This window comes from Eptatretus burgeri, chromosome 10 (genome assembly GCF_056783735.1).
Source record: "Eptatretus burgeri isolate ZD-2024b chromosome 10, Ebu_testis_v1, whole genome shotgun sequence".
In the NCBI taxonomy this organism is placed as follows: domain Eukaryota; kingdom Metazoa; phylum Chordata; class Myxini; order Myxiniformes; family Myxinidae; genus Eptatretus; species Eptatretus burgeri.
The window spans coordinates 100025806-100049250 of record NC_140970.1 but is presented as its reverse complement, the minus strand read 5'-3'; the positions used below and the strand labels follow the sequence as shown (position 1 = coordinate 100049250).

The following is a 23445-nucleotide window of genomic DNA, read 5'->3' as shown; positions in this document are numbered from 1 at the left end:
TGGGTCAGTCCGTGACCCATTTCCTCACGTGCACTCACACATGCCATGTCATTTGCACGATACTTACCTTCTGGTACACACTCCGGGACAATCATACTGGGTGCTTGGGTTTGGCCAAGAGACCCCGGGGTTTCTATGCCCCCCATGCTCGGCATGCGCTCTTTCGCACCATGCAACCGCTCGACGTCGTACGGCCTTACCGGACTCGCCTCGTCACGGTCTGCCTCGAGGGGGAATATCGTCTCCCCTTGTTCCTGTGGGAGGTTAATCCGACTTTCGCATTGGGTCCCAATACATTCCACCAGCTCAACCCCAATGTCCCCTTCCGGTTCTATGTGTGTGCGCTCCTCTTTAATTTCGGACAATTCATCCACCTCTTCTAATTCCTGCGTCTCTTAATATTTCCGTCATCCCCTGTCCGCGTTTACAGGTTTCTCCCTTCATTATCGTGGCGTCACTCGTCACCTCGACCTTGCCCGTCGTCATCACGGTCCGAACGGCCTCCACACTCCCCCTCGATTCGGTCTTTTCCCCACGTACAGTACTGATCTCTTTCGCCATTTTCCGATTCACACTTTGTATTTCACCCTTCACCTTTGCCAGCTCCACCTTCATTTCCTCCTGACCCGCCTTCAACGTTTGCATATCACTCCTCTGTTGGTTTTGTAAGTTCATTCCCATGCTTTGCATTTCACCTCTCAGTGTTTGCATATCACTCCTCTGTGCCGTATTCCCATCCATTATTTGTTTTATCATCTCCATCATCTGGCTCATGGCAAATGGCCTCGGCGGAGCCGATCCGCCACGATCGGGCGTGGCTCCGGCAGATATCGCCAGGTCCTCCGAGGGGGAAATTTGATGCAGGGGGTCTTCGGGTATTGTTGCCGATGCCCCCAATGTTACCTCTGGGTTTGGCTGCAGGGAAAGGTCATCCTCACAGGTGCTGTCCTGAGCCATGGATTCCTCTAAGATTATTTCAGAACCCACCTGTACCAGTTCGTCTTGGTCCGCCATGGTCCATACCGAGAATCAAATAAAATTTGGATCCTGCTCTTAATTTTGGAGGGAAGGGGGGGGGGTTGCCAAGCACACCCCTGGTCCGAATCTCGTAAATTTATCTATGGAGGTGGAGGGGTTCGAGATCCGAACTCCTGACTACCAAACTGTTGCGAGTTTGGTGTCCCGTAAATTTCTTTGTGGAGGGGAGGGGTTCGAGATCCCACTCCTGACACCAAACTGCTGCGGGCCGGGGTCCGGTGGCGAGAACGACCACTAGGTGGGGGAAGTTACATCGTCTCCCACCAGACTCCCGGAATTGTAGGCCGTCGCTCACGGATAATTCCGTGAGGCGGCAGGTCGCTTAACCGACCGTGGACACCAATAACTCAACTGCGTGGTGTAGGGTCTTTTTGTCTAGACCCAATTTACCTAATTAACCACACGGTTTCGACTACCGGGGAACCACGCCCTCGATACGCTTTGCCCGATCCGGATCACTCTACCAACTACCAATTCTACCAACCACCTTTCCGGATCGGATGCAGCCGAGCGGAACTACCAAGGACGTACCAGCTAGAATGAACAGATTTTCGGGGATAAAGACCCGGCTAAACTCAGATCCGAACCATGCTGGACCAATGAAGGAAAAGACGAAAACGAACTGGGAACATTTCTACAATAATTTATTTACAATCAACTTACAAATGAAGGACACAGAGCAGACTGACGCAGGAATGAAACAGGAAAGATTTACAATGATCAAATAAAAACACTTATGCAATTCTACTTAAAGACGGCGCCACACACTCAGACGAAAATAAACCCAGATGTATGGCAAAGGACCCCCGCAGCCAGAGAGGGAGGTGAGCTGAGGTCGCAGTTCTTTCGGGTACCTGAACGTTGGAGGGAAGGGATGCTCCGTGGTGCGGCACCCGTCAATGGTCGTGCGGCTTGGTTCACGTCCGCACGCGTGAAGACCGTGTCTGTGAAGGAGTCCAGCTCGAGTAGAGCGGAGTCTGAGGCGGGGATCAGGGCTGCAGACAGGACCCAACGAGAGACCCGGTCAAGGTCAGGTCGAGGTCTTCCCAGCTCTCTCACACCAACGCTCCTCGCTCTCGGGGTTGCTTTGTAATTTATAGATCTCCCTCAGCGGGGAGGGGCCTTGGTGAAGCTGACGTCACTGTCCGCCCTGATTGGATGGGGCTTCCATGGGTCTGCCCTTTCTGGGCGGGATTTCGGCCATGCTGGGAAGCCCGCCCACTCCACGAGTGTCTGGATTCGCCAAAAAGGTACCGCACAAAGATTTTGCCTGTGAAAAGCGAGAAGGTACTGTGGTTCAAAATAAAAGGGATATAAAGATTTATTAATCGAACTAAAAAAAACATTGCAACGCACCCCTTTTGCTTTCCCACTAAACACAAGGAGGGATTCTATCTGTACATATACTTAATGGCATAACTGACTTCGGGACAACTGTATGTTTGTATGCATACGGTTCCTAGAACCGTAACAATATATATTTAACACATATCCAGTTCCTCAAGGCCATGGCTCCACAAATAAGTAACTGGTGCTGCAGTGCTTTAATAGTGTTAAAGTCCATCAGGCAAACTTCTCGACACACGGATAGTGCAGTATGATCGTGGGATGGGAATGGAGTGGTGTTGACATCAGATGTTTACTTTGTGAATTGAAAAATTATTTTAGACTTTGAACTTGAATTCAAATCTCCACTCTCCTTCCCCCTAACCCCCACGTTCCACATACATTCAAACCCAAACCCCATCCAAGCCTAAACGAAGCAAAGCAATCGCTGTTTGTTCGCAGTGAGGATGCGAGGCAGGAATGCGAATACCCAATCAAATGCTTATTTCATTGCATTTATGGCTTTATTGTGGGTGCTCGACAGCCCCATTATTTTCATTTTATAGATTCTGAATGTTAATATGTAAATAAATGTTCATGTCCATTCGATCCTTCAAAAAAAAAAAAAAAAATTCAACCTTCCCCACCCCCTCCCCCAAATATTCAACCTCCCCCACCCCCCCCCAAAAAAAATCACGTGTGATCTGCATGTGAGTATGCGTTTTAAAACAACACTGACATTTTGGATGGTTTAACATGCATATTATCAGAATACGACCAACAATGATGTCTCCAGTCCGCACGCATGCACCAGATGATGAACCATGCTTCACACAGATCGTCGGTGCTGCCGAAGACGTTTCTTAGCAGGGGATTGCAATTGTGGGGGTCACCACTCTGACACACAGGTAGTTCAGGCTAGAATTTGAAATTTGTTTCGGGTGCCGGTGATAACTCACCTACGCTTCCACGAAGGACGCCGTGGGATCTTTAACATCCACCGACTAATTCCGGCAGACAGGACGTCAGTTTAACGTACCTCCACGCCATGCTGCCATCTCATGTATGCGCCAAAGGGACAATTTAAATTTTCACAGGATGCACACAGTCTGGCCGGTGTCCAGTTCGCCCTTGTTGAGCGTTTGAACGCCTTGTACACAAACTGCTTTCGACAGAGGGAAATATAAACAGAAGCATGAGAGGATGTGAATGATAGGCAACCAAGGAGCACATATTGTACCAAGTGGGATGACAGACAGCCAGCATGTCAATTTAATCCTTCGCTCATGGGGGTTAAAGAAAGTTCTACCGAAATCATTTTGCCACCACTTTCCGATGATGTCGTTACCCGCTGGAAGCTCCACGATTGATGGTTTCCTTGCCGCCCTCCCTCGATTTCCACCACCACTCAAGAACTTCAAATGGTGCAAACTTAAAGTCAGTAAAAGTTCATTCACTTACGTCAAGTGGTAAATAATACGAATCAGAAGTATTACACAAATAAACCAAATTGTCAACAGATCAGGGAGAGCGGCGTATACTCTGTACGTGGATCAGAGATCCGAGGTACATAATTCGAAGGATCCAAGACACATTTTGAGACCATGTTTGAGTCTCTTTTGGAGTTCCTCTGCCAAAACCCACAAGGGCCTCTTTAGGCCAGCCCCGAGTCAGGAGTGGGATTTTGGGGGAACAGAGGACGTCACTCGACGAATTTCCGCGCCATCCGACAGAACGTCCAGTTGTGCTCCACAGTGTTCTCGTTCGCCCTATCGCTCATGTGGTGCACCCGTGCGCACCGCAACGTGAACCCTTGGCGTGCGATGTGCTCCATGAGGTGTGCCCGCAGGGCGACCTCCTGCTGATAGTCGCAAGGACCGAACGTGAATGACAGCTGGCAATCCCGCGTGTCCATCATGTGTTTGTTCCACTTGCCGAAGCTACTGGGAATACCCTCGAGTAGCGAGAAAACTTTGGTGGTGACCACGAGCTGCGTGATGATGACCGTGACCGGGTTGGAGTACTTGGACAACTTGCGGACGCTCGAGAGCTCCACGGTCTCCTCGAATGTGTCCACGGGATACAGGGGCCGCGGCTCATTCAGGCACTGGATGAGCGCTTCGATCTGGTAGAAGTCTGCCTCCTCGCGCAGCAAGTCGATCTCCTTGAAGTCTTGCGGCAGGGTCAGCACGGACGTGCGCAGGAAGTTGAGCACGAAGCGGAACAAGGACCCATCCCGATCGATGAAGTAGTTTCCCTGAGAATCCCTGGCCGTGGGCAGGTCCCCGTGGAACATCGCTCCGAGCATCGAGTCCGGGTAGCGGGACAACGTTGACATGGACGTTGTGTACAATTGTCCACCGACATTTAACGTTACCGGTTCGGCCATAGCTTCGAGCTCAACTCACGGTTCTCCAAGCGGGAGTCTCATGGCTTTTTCGGATTTGTGAAGGAAATCTCGACTCGAAAGTACGTACAGCCGATCCGTCCGGAGCTCCTCGTCCCCTATGCCGGTGCCGCACACTACCCGGGCATCTTCTCAGACGTCCGCCGCTCGCTTCAGTTACCGACAAGCCGGCAGCTGGCGGAAGATTTGAAAACACCTTGGTTGATCTTGCTCCTGCGAACACCTGTCCACGGCGGACCACAGTAGCGAAGCCGCTTCTTCCTGGTAGAGCTCCATGTGGGGGTGACGTATGGTCACGTGACCTCAGGAAATACCGCAGCTGCAACAAACCGTCACCGGGAACATTGTTACGTTTTCATTATTTCGCATCACAATGGCATTCGTCCGGACGATCTGCGCACTCCGAGAACTATCGATAAAGAAAAACAAAAACATATATTTTGCGCAATACATTTATTTCTGCAGACTATATTTGTCAGGACGATGAAGACGTTCCAATCGAAATATGAATCCCAACATGTCATCAGAGTAAAACCCAAGATTATCTTCTTGAAAGGCCGGAAGCGCCCTTTTGAAGATTATCCCGAGAAAAAGAAGAAGAAGAAACGAAAGATGAGGAAGTACACTTCAAAAAACTTTCAAACAAGCAAATGATACAAGGCCCAAAGTACAAGACATGTTAAATAACTTTGTGGCCACCCCTGGTCCTTATACTCACCGCCTGCTGTCACTGCTGGGCCGCCACATCTTATTCTTTGAAAGCAATGGCGTCCTCAGAGCTGTGAGGCTCCAGATAAGCCACGTTCAAAAATGATACGCTGCATCAAGGAAGCCAACAGGCCGACGAAACGTGGCAATGTCCTCCCTCCCAAACTGTAATCACGGTTTTGCAGAGTCGGGGTTACCTGTGATCCAATCGGAATGAAATAACACGCGTATGTTGGCAGCCAATCGCGATGATTGCTCTATCAGAGTTAAAGATCCACGCCCTCGCCACCAATTATGACTTCATATACAATGGGCAGTTGGGGTGTTGCATAAAAAAAGGGTCCGAATCTCAATCCGCATGGAATCGCCTGCTCTCTGCGGGAAATGTTCGGCAAATTTGACAAGGAATCCAACAAATGGGTGAACGCAGAAACAAAATCTCCCCTTGTTACAAACCTTCCCACTGGGTACTGGGTTTCCCATTTATTGTGGCACTCTAATATTGTTTCTGAATATGGCTTTGGAAATATCACTTGAACTGCTCTAATTCTCCATCGATGTCATCAGTTACTCTGAGCTCTCTGGACTTCGGCCCAGACATAGATGGGGGACACCAGTTTTCTGAGCGCTCAACCATCCCCTTCTCTCAGAATCTTTCGAGGTATGTAAATATATATATATATATATATATATATATATATATATATATATATATATATATATATATATATATATATATGTATATATTTTGAATCCTCCCATGCTCTTACAGCAAAGAAGCTGCATTCAGCAACCATGAAAGGCTGCCAACGTAAGCCCATAACTGTTTCAAACCCTTCCGAGAGTTCCTCCACAGCTGTGAAGAAGTTCATAAATAGTACACACATGAGAATCCCAACACTACTCATCCCCTCAGCTGCCGAACCGGTTTCATCGCTTATTGGCTAATCATCAGCGACAGCGCAAACAGAAATGCATACCAATGAGGCTCCCAAGCATGTACCACGTGTGAATGTCAAAGGCAGTCAATATATAGAAAATAAACAAAGACCCACTTCATATCAATGGCTCCCTGGTGCTCAAGCAGATGGTGGCAAACCCGATCAAGAATTATCCGAGCAAAGACCTTGCCCGGCACTGAAAGCCGCATCACCCCTCGGTAGTTGTTGCAGTCTTGGCGATCACCCTTCCCTTTGCAGAGAGGGACAACAAGGCCCCTCTTCCAGTCAGTTGGGCCGATACCTGTATTCCAGGCAGAGCACAGCACTGCCTGCAATGACACGAGTACAGCATTTCCACCAGCCTTGAGAAGTTAGGCATGGATGTCACAGATCTCAGGAGCTTCACCCCATTTCAACCGGTTCACCGTAGCCCGTGTTTCCACAAACAAAGGTGGACCACAGTTGATTGGAGGGTCAGCAATAGGGACAGTAACACCCCTGATATCCAAATCAACAGCTGGTGGATCAGCCTGGTACAGCCGCTCAAAGTAACTGGCGCAGCGGGTCTTCACTTCGGACTCCCTGTCAAGAGCCCTCCACACTCTGCTCTAACTGTAGTACACCGAGGGACGGGCTTGGAGCAACACAATGAGTGAATTCCTCTGTAAGTCAGACAAGAATCACTTGACCACAGGTGATGCTCTACCCCCTCACAGATTCCTCGCACATAAGCCTCCTTGTCCACCCTCAGTGCACGGACAGTTTTATGCCTCAACTCCCTGAACAGTTCAGTTCTGCCAATAAGCCTGGCCCTACGACTCAGGAGAAGAGGAACTTTGTCTCCAAAGGGACACAAGATACCATTGACCTTCACGACCACCGGGTTCCAAGACATCCACCGGCAACATCAACGACTGTGGTCGTGAAGGCACTCCACAACTCTTCAAGATTCCCCAAAACACCCAAACCACCCCAAATCTCGACTCAGCCTGTTTGCAAACTCCTCACCTCCTCTCTCATCCTTGAGCTTGCCAACATCCAGCCAAGGCTGGGATGGTACCATTCCACAAGCCTATGGTCGGTATTGAGGAACTGAGCACTCTGGTCGACCCTGGAGTTCTGGATCTTCCTCCAGCGACCATCAGAGTACGTGGTCAATCTCCTTTGCCACACCACTTTGAATACCAAGTCCAGCGATGAGCCTGTGGGTGCTAAAACCATTAACTGGCCACCCTAAGTCCATGACTTCTTGCAAAGTCAAGGAACTTGGTGCTATTCTGGTTCACAGTTCCAGATCCATGGGGACCAACACATGTCTCATAGTCATCCCTATCAGTTCCAGTCGATGCATTGAAATCCCCCAAGAATAGAAGTACAATGTATCTCGCCCGGGGCACTGATCAACCGCAGACTCGAGCGTGGCATTGAATGCATCCTTCACGGTGAGATCACTCACCTCAGTCGGAGCACATTTCGAGACCAGGGAAACGACACCCAAGGAGTGATGAAGTCTCATAATACGCTCGTTGGCCGGTGTTACCTCAATTATCATTGGAGGCAGCTCATTGGACACAGCTACAGCAACTCCTTGGGCATGGTAAACATCAGAGTGACCAGACCAATAGTCAGTGTTACTACGCACCATGATCCCGCCGCTTGGTCATGATCCAAACTGTTAGTCTAACAGCTTGGTCATAATCCTTTCATCTCCTCTCCCTGTCAACGGTGGAGTGCCCCAAGGCAGCGTTCTGGGCCCAGTTCTATTCCTGATCTTCATCAATGATCTATCCGACTCTCTGGAAAATCCTCTTTATCCATTTTCTGATGACTCCACCCTATGCCGTGACATCCCTCGTACTTCAGACAGGCTGCAGCCTCTTCCCTCTCTTCAGACCTTGATAAAATCACAAGTTGGTCAATCACTTGGAATTTAAATCCTGACAAATCTCACTATCTCTCTCCGAAAGGACCATCTGGCAAACCCTCCTATCTACTTTCTTAACAATCCTCTTGGGGAAGTTCAGTATTTCAAACTGCTGGGTCTCACTCTCAGCCATGATCTTTTTTGGACAAACCACATGTCAAAGTTAGACTACAAAGCCAGTTGCTGACTGGGAATTCTCCACCATACAAAGTCCTTCCTTTGCACACCTGAACTCCTATCCACCTTCAGGTCCTTCATCCACAGATTGATGGAGTATTGCTCTCCACTTTGGGCTCATACCTCTGCCGCACACCTTGCTCAGCTTGACGCAGTGGAAACCGAGGCCTTTCAGGTCAATGGAATCTCCTGTGATGAAGCTGAGTCCATGGGTCCATCACTTTCCCATCGCAGACATGTCGGTGGTTTGTTTTCTACCATCTCCTTCCTGGTCTTACATCTTCTCTTTCAAAGCTTTGTACGCCTCAAGTTTCTGCAAGGCACACGTCACAGTCCATCATCAACTCCCTTCTCGTGAAATCCCCAAAATTCAGAATCATTGCTCACCTCCACTCATTCGTTCCTATTATTTCCTGTCTGTGGGAGCAACTACCACATTCTCTTCAAATTCATTCTCCCCCCCCTTCCCCCCACAGATCTTCAAGACAGCTGTCTACCACCATCTCAGATTCTCCCCCATTCAGAACCACGATCTTTTATACCTGGGGAATGGCATTCCAATTCCGAATCAGCTCCTGTTCCAGCTCATCGAGGCTGTCTTGGCAAGGTTTGAACATGACGATCAATGATATTTCGAGATTACCTTGATGTTGGTGGTGGTATGGGCAAGAACATTCCTTGTTCGAATTGTCCTGTGAGCAGGAGCGTTATCGTGCAAGAAGATGATTCCTGGACCATGCTGTTGAAGGATAGGCAACAAATGTTGCTGTGAGATGTCATTATTGTACCGACCTGTCATCAGGTTGCCATTGTTACATATCAAGTTGGTGTGAACTGTTTCAACAATACCACCCCACATGATGACGCTTCCACGTCAAATTTTGTGCTTCCTGGATGGCAACTGGGGGACAATCACTCACCGCGTCTTCCGTAGACCCGTGTATGGTCATCACACATTTACAGGAGAAACCTGGATTAGTCACTGAACATAACACTTGCCCATTGCCCCCGTGTCCATCGGACGTGCTGCTTTGACCACTGTAGGCGGGCTGGATGCGTCTCGGTGCAAGTCTTGGATGCTGAACAGGAGGATCACAGATCCTTGGCATCATGGACACACATCAAGACGGTGTTGACGCTTGTCCAGTGAGGTCCACGGAGTGCGTTTGCAGTACTTTCGGGAGTTTTAAAATGATTTGCGCCTGCTGAAAGGTGTCCCATTTGATTCCTGACATTTTCTGACAAACGAGGCATTGTAATGAAATGTTAAAGAATGTAATCAGTGCGTTGTTTGGATGATCCACACACTGGTATCTCAGAAAGATTGATTCAAATTTGCTCAGAACGCCTCGTGTCATCTCCAAAAACCTAAATGCACACGAGCTGCACGTGCTAAACGATTATTGCACGAAGCAATTACAAATTGAAGACATTTGCCATCAGGTGTTCTGCACATCCCTCGTGTCCAAAAAAGGCACTTGGAATGAATGCTGTTTTTTATGACAGCATATTTTTTTTGCTTTGATTCCATCTTTGATTTTGCATCAGGATTCCAGTACTTAAAATGCACTCACTCATCATGAACAAGATTTTTTGTTGTCAGGTCAGGTCAGCTATGGGAGCATGCACCAGAGCAGCGTGTCGCTGCGTCCACTTTCCGCCAGGGGTACTCCAGGGGCCTCCGTCTCCTTTAGATGCTGATCAACCTGATGTTTTTGTTGTGTTTGATTAAAAGCAGTTAAATTTTTTATTTCAAGGTTTTTCAGTTTCATTATCCACTGTCCAAAGAAGTTTCCAAAGCACACTCAATATATTTTGACGCAAGATTAGATTCTCATTTCTTGACCGAGGCATGGAAATCTGCAGGCATCAATGGCCATATGTGTTTTCGAGAAGCATTCGGTAAGAAAGGGGCTTTTCATTAATTTTGTACTCAGCCTGTGGCTACTGGTTGCTCGTTGCTGGGAGTGCGGGCGATGCCGCCGATGCAGTGCCCCTCCCTTGGAGATTAGAGCAGGAATTTATAATTTGTTTAGGGGAGCCCAGTAACTTGCTGACTCTTCACGAAGGACACTGGGATCTTTAAAGTCCACCAACTAATGCTGACGGACGGGACGCCAGGTTAATGTCCAAATCCGAGACCGCTTGGAGGCGAGTGTGCGTACCTCTGGGCCATCCTCGAGCTTATAGCAAATATTGCAGCTTATAGCAAATATAGATTGCAGGCGGAAACACAAAGCAAGGTTTCGAAATGACCATTCGCATGTCCTTTTTATTAAGACTGCACGGGGTAAGGTGTTCGATGAACTCTCCAGTTACCTCTGCAGACAAAGGTGGACGGAGGCTATACGAGTATATTAATCTAGTTTGTCTGTTTGTCTCTGAGCAGGATATCTCAAAAAGTTGAGGACGTATTCGGTCAAAACCCAGTGGACCTGCTTCGTGTGACGTGACGCGGATGAAATGATTAGATTTTGGTGAAGATCCACCGGATATTGGGATTTTTAAAGATTCGTCGTCATTGAGAGATGGGATCAAAAAGGATATTTCAAAAAGTTGTGGACGGATTATGACGAAACTTGGTGGATGAGTTTGGGTAGATGAGAACAAGCCAATTAGATTTTGATGTTTGACAAGGACGAATGGTCCGGATGCAGACCCGGCCTATCGGTGAGATACAGAACGTAAACTGTTCAGTCTGGTGGAGGTATGCACTCTGCCGAGTGCTGTTCTACTTTGATGACATAACAGCGGTCTCGTTAGCAAATTGGGCTGAGACACACCAAGCTGGATCGAGGGCCTGTTTACACCTTTACCTAACTCAATTTGGTACTTCCGACAATAGCAGTTGGTCACACCTGCTGGTGGGTGAAGGGGGATATGAGGTTGAAGTTTAAATGGATGCTAATCGTCCTGCTGAATCTGTCCTTCAGAGGACTGATAAAAACCTGCATGGTTTTACTGATCATGCGAACTCAAAATAACTCATGATGGAGACCCATTGAATTGACGTATGTATTTAATGGACAGGGCAGTGAGATCAAGGGACACGAGAGCATGTTATACGACAGTGCTATTCACAATGGAAGACGCGCCCCTGGTTTCGTACGTGCGGAATGTCCTTATCAAACTCAGCCTTATCGGGCCCCAATTACCTCACAGGAGAAAGACCAGGGAGAAATGGACAAGTCAATGGAATACCAGTCGAGACCCAGACTTGGGTCTTGTGAGCCCAACACATCAGCCAGAGCATGGCTTAAAATGGTAATAATTTAACAGGTGTCTTTGTAGCAGCAGGTTCGGATATCAGCAGCTCCTTCTGGCCCCGTCCGACTCCTGCTTGGACTCCATCTGGCCAACAGCTGAACCGGCCTGAGCTGGACTGGCTACTAATGAACTATGGAACAGAACAGGGGCAAGGAAACAAAGAAAAGAAGAAACCAAAAACGGAACCCATCTGGAATTGCACTCAGGCTTTTTTGGGTGTTTGCGACACCACGCCCCATGACATAGCTCCACCATGTCCACTCCGCACCTGTGGGAGGTTCGACCGTCGATTAAGGGGAACTCCTCGCCGAAGCCTCTCAAATGTTTTGTAAAAATGTTTTGGGTTCAACCTTCGCACCAAAACTTGTGCCTGTGTCACGGCGCGAGGTCGAATTCCACAATAAAAGAACCTTTAGGGCAGATTACAAAGTAAGGAACATTAAAAGGAGATTTAAGGGAACAGCAGTTTTAGACACAAACACGAGGGAGGGAATACGACAGCTTTCCATACAACACAAATATCGACGCATAATCCGATTTCACAATTCAATGACCTCACGCTTACGCGAACCATGCACGATGGAAACTATCAATACGCCATACAATCTTAACCCCGACAATCCACAATATATTACAGACTTGTTCCAGGAAACAGACTAACCAGGCTTGGAGATTATATTGGTGACACAACTATCCTGTAGATTTGGTGGCAGATCATACCTGTTTCAGCCACATATGACAACAAAATGTATAAAATTATAAAATACCAGATTTTTTTTATTTTTTATAGGCTTGACTGATCCAGGGAATACAATAGAAGAATGAAAAATGTATTGGTGATGGGACCAAACTGTACATTTTTGGTGGTGGAACTAACCTGTCACATATTTCACAACACAACCTTGTAGCTACTTCTGAGCCAAGCTCCTCCAAAAAAAGACAGTCGATTGAATGGAAACTACATATCGATCGTCAGACTGAAACACAAAATAATCTGAACAATCACCTGCTCATTCTCAGAGAAAGAATGTTGGAGCTGGGGCACAAATATGTTGCTGGAAATCTTCCTTAGTTCCATGTTGTTGGTGGTGTTTCATATGAAGCCCGTGGCTGCTGGTTACATCATTTTCTGGAAGCACAGCTGTGCCACTGATACAGTGCCCGTTACCAATACACGAGTACTCGTTTTTTTTCGACCTCGGAAGTATGACATGCTGAATCAACCCACCTGGTGTTATTTCAATGACGCGACAGGGGCTCAAACTCAAGACCCTAAGATCTCAAGCCAGCCACCTTAACAGTTAAGCCAACACCAGGTTTCCCTCGTTCCACGAGCTCATTATACTGTATTAGCGTGCAGAGACGAGACGCAGGCTCTGTAATTGCGACCATATTGAATGAAGAATCAAGCAGCATGGCACAAGTCAGAAAGAAGGAAAATTTGTACTTCGTATCTGGAGAAGGTACACAAAAGAAAACTGGAACGGCACTCAGCGTAGCACACAGTTTCACCTCCACGCTCATTCTGAACAAAAATGTCATAGTTAGCTGAACACGCTACTATTACGACCGACTGCTATGATGGCCCACATACCGGTTTTGATCCATGCACCCGATGTCACCTGCATTGCCATTATCCATAGATTTGATGACGAGGATATTTAACGAGCACTTTTGTACACATTACGGCTAAATTGCGTCGATGAAGATGAATTTGAAAAAAAAATTATATCATAAATATATATATATATATATATATATATATATATATATATATATATATATATATATATATATATATGAATGAAGATTTGCATCCATCTGTTAAGCGGTTCTGGAGATGATTTTTCACTTTTTTTTATTTTCAATCCAATATGGCCGCCAGACCACGTGACCAATGCACCATCTTTACTATAATTCACCGTCTGCTCGTCTGTCTGTTCCCAGGTACCGCAAAAATGGCTGGACCGATCGCAACCATTTTTGGGGTGTGTAATCCTGGGACCCCTTGGAGTAAAATAGGCATAAATATAATAACATGACCCCCTTGACGGCTCCCGTAGGGAGCGGGTGCTTCTCGTACATTTAATTCTTCACTCACATCGGCTTGTATATCAGATGTATGAAGTTTCAGACTTATTTTAGACAAAGATTTTGATTCAATCAAATATGGCTGTAATACCACTTCAGTGATGACGTCATCATTATCACTGTATATGCTCCATGTGGGGAGTTGATGACATTTGTTTGCCAAGGTAAAACATTTTCATTGAGCGGTTTCAGAGATGTCAATTTTTTTTCTTCCTTTAATCCAATATTGCTGCCATACCACATGACTTATGACATCAGAGTTATCAATAAAATATTACCCATCGGAAATCCTTCCAAGTTTTGCATGGATCGGACAAGCAGTTGCAGAGAAAAAAATTTTTTTTAAGTAAAAATATAGACGAAGACGCACACACAGGCAAACAAGGGTGTTGCAATGATCTCGGAACCCTTTCAGCGAGAGACTAAAAATGAAGACTCATTTGAGGCAAGTCCCATGAAAACTCGGAGATCATGTTCTGCGCGGAAGCCGATAGATGAAAACAAAGATGTCGTATGTATCCTCTTTGATGATGCTGGGCCTGCTGGACTTCACACGGCATCTCTAGTGCAGTATAGTCGACCTTGATCCGAAAGTGTGAAAGTGTGTAACAGAAGTCCATAATACAAAGTTGTTGTCAAAACTCTCAGGAAGAGATATGGTGGCTTAAGATGTTCAATCGTCGTACCACGCAAAGTTTCATAAACGATTGGCAAAGTTTTGTAAACGCGCACAGCCATTAGAGAGGGGAACTGTACACAGCACAAGTGAAGGCCCTTTACATGGTATATCCTTTCCTGAGATGTTCTCACACACAGAAACATTTCGGATCAGGAATTTGACGCGGAGGCATTGATATAACGCAAGCCAACATCATCCGCAGAGATGTCTTCACAATCAGACGGACATTCATTGCACATTCCTTGCAGACACTAACCCTAACGGCCTAACTCAATCAGCATCTCTGAGTGCACGAGTGGCCATGATACCAGATGCACCAGATATCAGAAAGCAATCTGCTGTTAGATGTCAGTCTCGATCTCATGCATCTCCAGCCATCTCACAACTCCTTACCTTCGATCGTGTGAAATGTAGGACCAGCCATGCCACCCACAGCAGCAGTAAGTCATCCACTGGCAAAATGCCCAGCTTCTGGCAAGGCTTTTTCCTGTCAATGAAAACAAAACTGAGCTCTTTCATGTTGTGGCAGGACAAGCTACTTCAGTTAAATTACAAGGTAAACAAGTGCACAACAACAATGGGGGAACCTTCAAGTATAATGTTCATGAAGCAGAGAACACAACGGTATTGAACCGAGGAACGTGACGCACCCTTATTGCCGCATCAGATGCAGCACACATTGGGGGATCAAAAGATCATGGTCAGAGCAGCAGACACGGATGTGGTCATCATAATTGTATCAATCTTGCACATTACAGCAAACTGAGACGTGGGTGTCCTTAGGTACAGGCAAATGTCACAGGTATATTGCAGCCAACCTGGGCCCACGGAAAAAAAAAGCACGAGCAATGTTTCATGGATTCACTGGTTGTGATGGAACCTCATTATTTTCAGGGAACAAAGAAGAAAAAAACTAAATACAAAAGACAGCTTGGGACAAATGGAATGTGTTTTCAGATGTTAGAATGCATTTTCACTACGAGCAGAGGCCACAACGTGTACAGATCCCTGACTCGTGACCCATGATACTTTTGAAAAGTTTTCGGTGGTTTATATTTGTAGTAAATGGTCGAAATAATGAATTGTGCAAGGTCAAACAGAAAGTGTAATCAGGAATTGTACTTCAGTAGACTATGGGGGAGCGAGGGGGGGGGAAGGGGGAGTTAGAGCTGACATTGGGTGTTCACAGGACTCACCAAAAGAGAAGCAGTGGGAGGTCTGTCTCTGTCTCTCTCTCAGTTTGGGGAGTCAATGCGTTCCCATGCGTGTTGATTGCTTTCTCAATTACTTGTTGTTGTGGCGTTGATGGTGTGAAGAGGCAGTGCTTGTATTCTAACCTACTGTTCCAAAAACAAATTTTGTACATCTGTTTATGTTTACCCCCCTAAAAGGTGCTTCGAAACCAATTTACCCACCACTCCATGTACTGACGCTTTTCCGATTTTCGGCCTGGCACTCGTCTTTCCTCCTGTGCTATTGCACAATTCCGTGGCTGGGGAGTGTCGCACCCTCCGCAGGATTCCCGCCTGCTACACCAGACGGCACCCATGAGCTCTTGAGGCCTGAGTATGACCACACAACTAATCCGAATCCACGGGGGGGGGGGGGGGGAAGGCGGGTCCTCTCTGGCTCTCCTCGTAGGAATAGTACTCTGAGCACCCACTATGCCCATGTGATATTTACGACCTCAGGTCCTTTGGCCTTCTCCCACAATTTTGTGACTCATGCCCTCTGGAATCTGAAACCTCTGCCACTCAAGTCTCTCCAGGACGAAAGTGCATCTTTCTTCTGAGCTCCAGCTCGCACTCAAACCCCACTCCTCGCTCCTTCATTACACTTTGATCGTATTATCAATACATTTTTAATTCTTTCAGTATCAACGAAACGACATCCATGACCGAATCCAACCCTCTTTTCCTTGATGGGCGAACAACTCGTACCTCGAGCAGGGGGGCAAGCTTCCTTTTCATACCACACACCCACTTCACACAGCTTTCACTGTGCATGTCCCGATGACACATCATCAATTAATCACATCAGGCCGTGTCACTCGAGCCCACGGCTCTCCCCACACCGCTGCAGTAGTCTGTGCAACCAAGCTGGCATCTCTTCTCTACGGTATAGATTGAGATGATTTGCATGAAGGCTGCAGGGTAGAATCATTGGCTGACGGTGTGGCTGTGTTGATGATGCAATACCTTCTGGTAGTTCGGGGGGGGGGGGGAATTTCAAATTTGTTCATAGTACTGGCAATATCCCACCAACTCTTCAGGAATGATACCATGGTTTCTTTAACGTCCAACTCTGGCTGGCAGACATGACGCCAGTTTATCGTCCATCCGAGGGACGGCATACATATTGATGAATCACCCTGCCTGTGAAACACCAGGATGAGAGTTTATAGCTGGGTTGGGATTCAAACCCAGGCAAGACAGCTCATTGGTGAGTGTGTCCCTCCAGGTCATCCTGTCAGCCCTTTGTACATTTGATGATAGAATCAAAAACAGCTGGACCATTCTTCAAAAAATGTGGCATACATGCCAGACTTCCCAGGGTGAGGTCATGGCCTGGCCAGGAGGACACGCTCAAACAACTTGCATGTCATACACAGCAGATATATGGGTCGAAAGTTACATGTGTCAGCAGCAGGTTTCCTTTGCCTGAGGACGGCAATGACTTTCGCCTTTGTGCAGGTTGAAGGTATGACTCCAGTTGCGTGGACATTAGGAAAAAGAGAAGTCATACTCCATATGACTTCACTTACAAATAACTTAACACAGGAATCCAACAGGCCGATCAAAAGTGAGGTTTGCACTATCATTTGCAAATTACAATTGTTTATCCATGCTCTGTCCTTTTAGAATGACAACCTTCCCATGATCCACCGTTATTACATAAAGTCATCACAACGATCTTACAAACAGCCCTTTTCAGGGTCAATCGGTTCGCAATATCAGGAAAACTCTCCAGATCCACCAGTTAAATGTGGAAGGTATATCATGAGCAAAATGTGAATACGTATCAAGAACTGCGACAGATTTGTTCTTCAAGAGATATGCTGAGGATTACTACAATGCCTCCAAGCTCCACATATATGGTATCAAACCTATTGCAGCAGTGCACCTTGCAGAGCATGGCATGGCAACCTACTTTTACATTCTTAAATAATCGAGCACCAATAATGTCTTCATAACCACTGTGAAAGTTGGGGGCACGACCATAAATCACCTGTGGGAGAGCATGGCCTCTTCCGGCACTACCAGTAACTGCTCATCCTGAAGTTCATGCTGTTGACTAAGTCTTCACACCTCATGGGGATGTAGTTCAGATGACGAGGCAGGTGAACAACTGGTGGCTTGGGCACGTGGGCACCAAGCACTTTCCATTCACGTAGTTGGAGGAAGGACGACAATCCAGACCTCCGTTTTGTCTCCAGGGAAGGTAATGGACACCTTCACGCATGTCGTCTAACAGATCACCAACCTCAACCCTGTCCCGAAGAGCTATCACAGCCTCTGCAAGATTCTGATGGATGCAGTCAAACACAACATCCCACATGGTTTTCACAAATGCTACACACCTTGATGGTTTGCCAAAAACTGACCAACTTCAACAGTATGAAGCTTCTGGGGATCCAGATGTTGCATTTGAGCTCTTGGAATCTCGACATGGCCAGACGACAAAGATGGCAGGAGACGAAAGAGGAGCTTCATTTCACTCATTCAAGTAGAAAAGTATAGAACCCACGAAGGCAACTTGGAGCTACTTCACCTGCTCAACATCAACCTCCCAAAATATCAGCTAATGCTGTTGCTTCGAGGCTGCTCCTCAACTAAGGAGGCTTACCATCTTACTAACTAAGGAGCATTACACCACATAATCTGGTAATTTCTTCATCTGTGTGGGACGGTTCTGGAAGAATGATCAGCAGCAATATGTGATTGTCCATGTTACCAGCTGAAACTTGCAAAAGGTAGAATTTAACTGGACATACGTGTGGTTGAAGATTAAACAGCCAACTTAAAAGCACTTTCCCATAAAGGGGTTTCAAGGAGCATCCAGCCTGCAACTGTGCTCCATCAGGACAATTATTGAAGGATCAAGTGGAAGGGTACATGAGAATGAATCGGTGCACTCAAGTTGTTTTGACCATTAAACTGTTTCAAGAATGCACAACTGACACCTTGGAGGGGGAAAAAAAAAAAAATAAAAAAAATAAAAAATTAAAACTGGACAAAATATTATATACAGTTTCTTTAATTCTTGAAGACAAACCAAGGCTACAAACAAAAACCCAGGAGTGATCGACCACCTCAACTTGATAAAACCGGGACACAACAGTCAAAAACATTCACAACTAACTGAGCCCATCTTGTCCAGCTTCCCACTTCACTGAATCGCACAAAGGAAATCACCAATTTACAATCAAGTAACTGCATTTTTCTCACAAGGATTGACATGGTGAAAACTGTCAAACAATAGGCAGCTATACACAGCAACAGCTCAACAGCATCATGATTCAAAGCAGGGGACCCCTGGATCAAGAAGATGGAGAGCGACAAGCTCAATTAATCCTGGCAAACAAGCTCATTGCCATAGGTAATTACTAGTTTAGGAATTCACAAGGTCTCGTGTTGAACACTTAAGTTGGTATACCTCAAGAGAGTGACTCGAATGGTACAAGTGGAAAAAAAGCAAGGGGTTAAGTGAACCAAATGAAAAATGGGAGGAAGGGTGTGTGCATGAACCCACAGAGCTATCAATGGAGATGACCATGGGGAAGGGATGCAAGGAGTTCGACTCTGTTTAAGTCTCACTGCTGTTGCAACTTCTTTTTGAGAGATTCAGGCATCACTGGGGGTGGTGGACGTGGCAGTCTGAAGAAGACCTTGACAGAATCGTAGATGAACCACTGCATCGCGGTGAGCGTACCAATCATGATGATACGGGCGAAAAGCCCTTTCCAAATGCCTGAAAAAAACAATACAAACAAGTGGGTTGTACCAAAATCATATATATATTTATATATATATATATATATAGAATATGAGGAATATGATAGACTTGACAAGGCCTCAATAAAAAACAAGTTAATTGTCAAAACCGAATCCTGTTAAATCAAATTAAAGAACATAAAGTCTGCATCCACCTGTTTAGCAGGATAGAATTCTGCTTCCTTTGGCTATACTCAGCAACACAAAACTTTGCTACCCACAATCCACTGAGTCATATTCACTTGCCTTTATTCCAGGCACAATGCTATGCAGATAGACTTCAGCCGTCTGCATCAATTACCCCACGCGTGAAGCTAAACAATCACTGACCATCTAAAGACGGCAGTCAATGATCGAGGAACCACACGATTTCAATTTATCCATTTTGAACACTGCAGAAAACGAATGGGAAGAAGAACCTCCAGTTTAGCAGTACTTTGGCAAATTGTAAGGAATCTCTACCTGACCACACGCACACAAAGTAGCAAGGCAATTTTATTTATTGTAAATGTCAGTCTGGCACAGCCAAACAAGATCGAAAATCATTCCAAACAGGGAAACTGTTTTCAGGACATCATAAAGGACAAAAAACAGGAACACAGCCAATTTAGCTTGTCAAATAAGGTGGTGTAAAAGACATTTGTTTAAAAAAAATAAAAATAAAAAATAAAAAAAAAACTCCACAGCCTTTAAGACTTTATTAAAATTTAATTGTATACTTGAACACTGTCAAACAGAAATTACCTTCTTGGCACTTCAAAAATTCTAGTTTTGCAAAATATTTCATCTCGACCAATCAAATTTTCTGCTATCGCTTGCCTCTGGGGATTATAGAGCTTTAGATAAAATAGCGGATCAAAATAAATAAATATATATATATATATATATATATATATATATATATATATATATATATATATATATATATATATATATATATATATATATATATATATATATATATATATATATATATTGTGTTCGGAAACACAAAGCAAGAGCTTTAAAGACCCTTCCCATTTCCTGTTTCTCAAAACGATGGAGTGAGGTGTTCTAGGAACTGTCATTGCAAATGGTATTGTTACATCAATGGGGTATGGAGTGGGGAATGACTAGACAAGGCCTCAACCTTACGGGAATCAGTTAAAACCTTTTACCTTCGCCACCGAAGGAGCTTATGTTTTCAGCCCCTGCATATTTGTTTTTTGTACAAGCAGGATCTCAAAAAGTTGGACGGATTCAGTCAAAAATTTGGACAGGTTCGGTGCGTGAGGACGAAGAAAAATCGATTCAATTTTGGTGAATATTAAGATCTGGATACGATAATTTCAAGTGATTCGCTATTGAGAGATGGGACCAAAAACAATACATAGCATGATATTTCAAAAAGTTGGATGAGTTGGGTAGGTGACGAGAGCAAGCAGATTTGATTTTGGTTCCGGTCCGGATCCAGATCTGGCCTATCAATGGGATACAAAACCGAAACTATTCAGCCCGGCAGAGGTAAACGCTCTAAGTGCCAATTTGTTGGACATGTATTGCATGCATGTGGATAAGGATAAGTTGTCCATTGCTGGAGTGACAATGCTGTCCAAAATATAGCATGGCTTCCATGTTTCCCCACATCTGGAACTCAGTGACCAGTTAAATGCAGATGACATTGGATCCCCAAAAAAAGAAGAAAAAAAAAAAAAGAAAGTGCACCAGGATGGCTTGCTACAGAGGGTCATGATGGGCTGAGGCCCATACATGTGGAAAGTCTTGAATGGCCACCTGGTGCTGCCACACATTCTCAATGACTGTCAGGATGCAGGCCGATCTACAGTGCCACTTTCAGGGTAAAAAAAAATTAAGTATGCCAAGCAGGAGCACCGTCGATCTCTCTCGACCTTCAGCTCTGTTCACCGGATGCCCGGCTGAATGTTGGATCCGAATGGATCCTATGAGGTCACCTTCATTTGCAGGTTTCAAAATGTAGAATGAAGTCTTCCAAGGATAATGTATCCATTACCATTTTGGTGTAGGATCAGGTTTTGAGGACCAAGTGGAAGGTTTGTGACATCTTTGTTCCCCCGTGATTCCAAGAAAAATGCTTGCGCCACTAGAATGGCTACCGCGGAATGCACATCGGCCTCCAATGGAGTCTGGGCTAAATTTGCGAAAAGCCAAGAAGACGAGTTTGTAAAAAAAATTTTGTCTTCAGGTTGTCCATGAAATGGTATCCCTTTCCCGACAAGCCCCCACACCTCGTGCATAGAATGCTCTTTCCAGTGGAGAATGTTCTTCTCCATGCTCCAGTTCACCTTTCTATTCAGCTCGAGCTTAATTCTTGTTGGTTTTGGGGCAGGTGGCACGAGTCAAGTCCCTGCAGCTTGCTCTGTGCCATCACTCTGTTGTCATGTGCTTGGTGCTACTTGTCCTGTAGTCTGGACTGTGCAACCTAATGGTCCACAAGCTGTCAGACTCGTGAGGTCCTGGTTATTCATAACCTCCCACTTGCCCGGTTTCCCTTGTGGCTGCGGCACGGAAGGGGGCAGTTTTATTTCGAACAAGTTTAAATTACAAGTGTTCTAATTACATCATCTCATGCCAGGATTTCTATTTGTTGTGTGCAATAAATCATTATCTTTCTGAACACATCGTTTCCATGCTCGGTTCACACAATCTTGGTTTGGAATCCCCGGAAGATTAAATTGGTCGATTGTGTTGATGACCGGCATGATCTCAATCTCGTTTCTGAATACAAAGTGTATTCTCGACTCAGGCGCAACCGCTCCAAATAAATTCAAGCATTGTCATCTGCAAGGAGATTTGTTTGATGTGTATGGTGTCCGCATAAGCTGTGGTGATGGGAAGAAGGTTCACAAGGAGTTACACATGGGATAGTATATTTTTTGATTTGAAAAGCCTACATTAACACAGGAACAGGACTTCAATTTCTTTAAAGTTGGCAAAACTAGCCACACCCTTTGCTCAACATCAGCCAGTGTTCACATCGCTCGAATGGGGGGGACGGGGACGTGAAGTAATGTATTTAATGATTTTTGGAGTCGAGTCCCGATTCATACCCCATGGGGTGGAGGCATGTGGGAAGCATGGGGATATTCGATGGCCCACCATAGACTTCGCTCAAGTTTTTTGGGGTTAACTTAACTTGTGAACAAACAAAGAATTTTAATCAAACTTGGCACACATATGGACTGCAATATAAAGATGAACCAATTCAATTTTGGGTTCAAGAGGTCAATGATCAGGTGAGTTTTGAAAAATAATTTTGCAGACAACTGGTTGAAAGCATCTGTAAGTCTTCTCTACTCTTCTCTCATTTGTCTCACATGACCTTGACCTTTTCATGTGACCATCACGATTAAATACAAGTGGGTTGGCATCTAAATGCAGGCAGAGACATCCATCAATACATTCGCATTGAACCCCATTTTCATGTTGCATTGATAAATATAGACTACTAGCTGAAGTACCCGGTAATACCCGGGAAATTTGCCCTATCTTCCATACGCTAGTTAGACTGAGGCATTAGTTGTATGGAGAAAATTAGGAAGGCTTCTTTTATTCCTCAGATTTATGGAAGGAAGGCTTTATGCTGCCGTAATCCTCAGAGAGGTCATAGTTGAAGGCGGCCTTGAGCTACTCAATGTTTTTAGCAGCAGTGGAAACTGTCCTTGATGTCCTGCCAAAACCCGGACCTAGAAAGCTGGAAGGTGAGTTTTGTGCTTCTCTCGCCCGGTGTGACGCTCTATTTGCAGTTAGGCGACGCTCTCTCTCTGCAGCAGACTCTGCTTGCCTGGCTCGTTTATGAGCAGATCTATCAGCAGTAAGATTCTCATTCTCATTCTCATTCTCACTCACTCACTCACTCACTCTCTCAGCAGTTC

General features: G+C 45.6%; 2 protein-coding genes across 11 annotated transcripts in view; both read right to left on the bottom strand.

Annotated features, from left to right (window-relative positions):
* Positions 1-1111: 1111 nt before the first annotated feature.
* On the bottom strand, positions 1112-16165 carry KCTD6 (potassium channel tetramerization domain containing 6). Of its 5 annotated transcripts, XR_015062724.1 has the most exons (5): positions 15209-15359; positions 14952-15045; positions 5490-5676; positions 3404-5090; positions 1112-2308 (listed from the first exon to the last, which is right to left on the bottom strand). XR_015062724.1 is itself a non-coding variant. In XM_085899633.1 (4 exons), the coding sequence occupies exon 4, from the start codon at positions 4751-4753 to the stop codon at positions 4067-4069; it is 687 nt and encodes a 228-aa protein (XP_085755759.1). In that variant the 5' UTR covers positions 4754-5090; positions 5490-5676; positions 14952-15045; positions 15209-15359; the 3' UTR covers positions 3041-4066. The 5 variants fall into 5 exon arrangements, 4 of the variants coding, with proteins under 4 accessions (XP_085755759.1, XP_085755760.1, XP_085755761.1 ...); XM_085899633.1 differs by lacking the exon at positions 1112-2308 and having other exon boundaries at positions 3041-5090; XM_085899637.1 differs by lacking the exons at positions 1112-2308; positions 5490-5676; positions 15209-15359 and adding an exon at positions 15974-16165 and having other exon boundaries at positions 4749-5090.
* A 2634-nt stretch (positions 16166-18799) lies between these two features.
* Positions 18800-23445, bottom strand: part of SLC25A3 (solute carrier family 25 member 3) — a 52531-nt gene continuing 47885 nt past the window's right edge. For all 6 annotated transcript variants that reach the window (XM_085899629.1, XM_085899630.1, XM_085899627.1 and 3 more), the window contains exon 8: positions 18800-19529. In XM_085899629.1, the coding sequence (XP_085755755.1) occupies positions 19372-19529 (158 nt within the window). In that variant the 3' untranslated portion in view covers positions 18800-19371. The remainder of the gene's footprint in view (positions 19530-23445) is intronic.

Coding starts and splice junctions, on each gene's coding strand:
- KCTD6 (XM_085899633.1), bottom strand. CDS start 4,753: ATGGCCGAACCGGTAACGTTAAATGTCGGTGGACAATTGTACACAACG.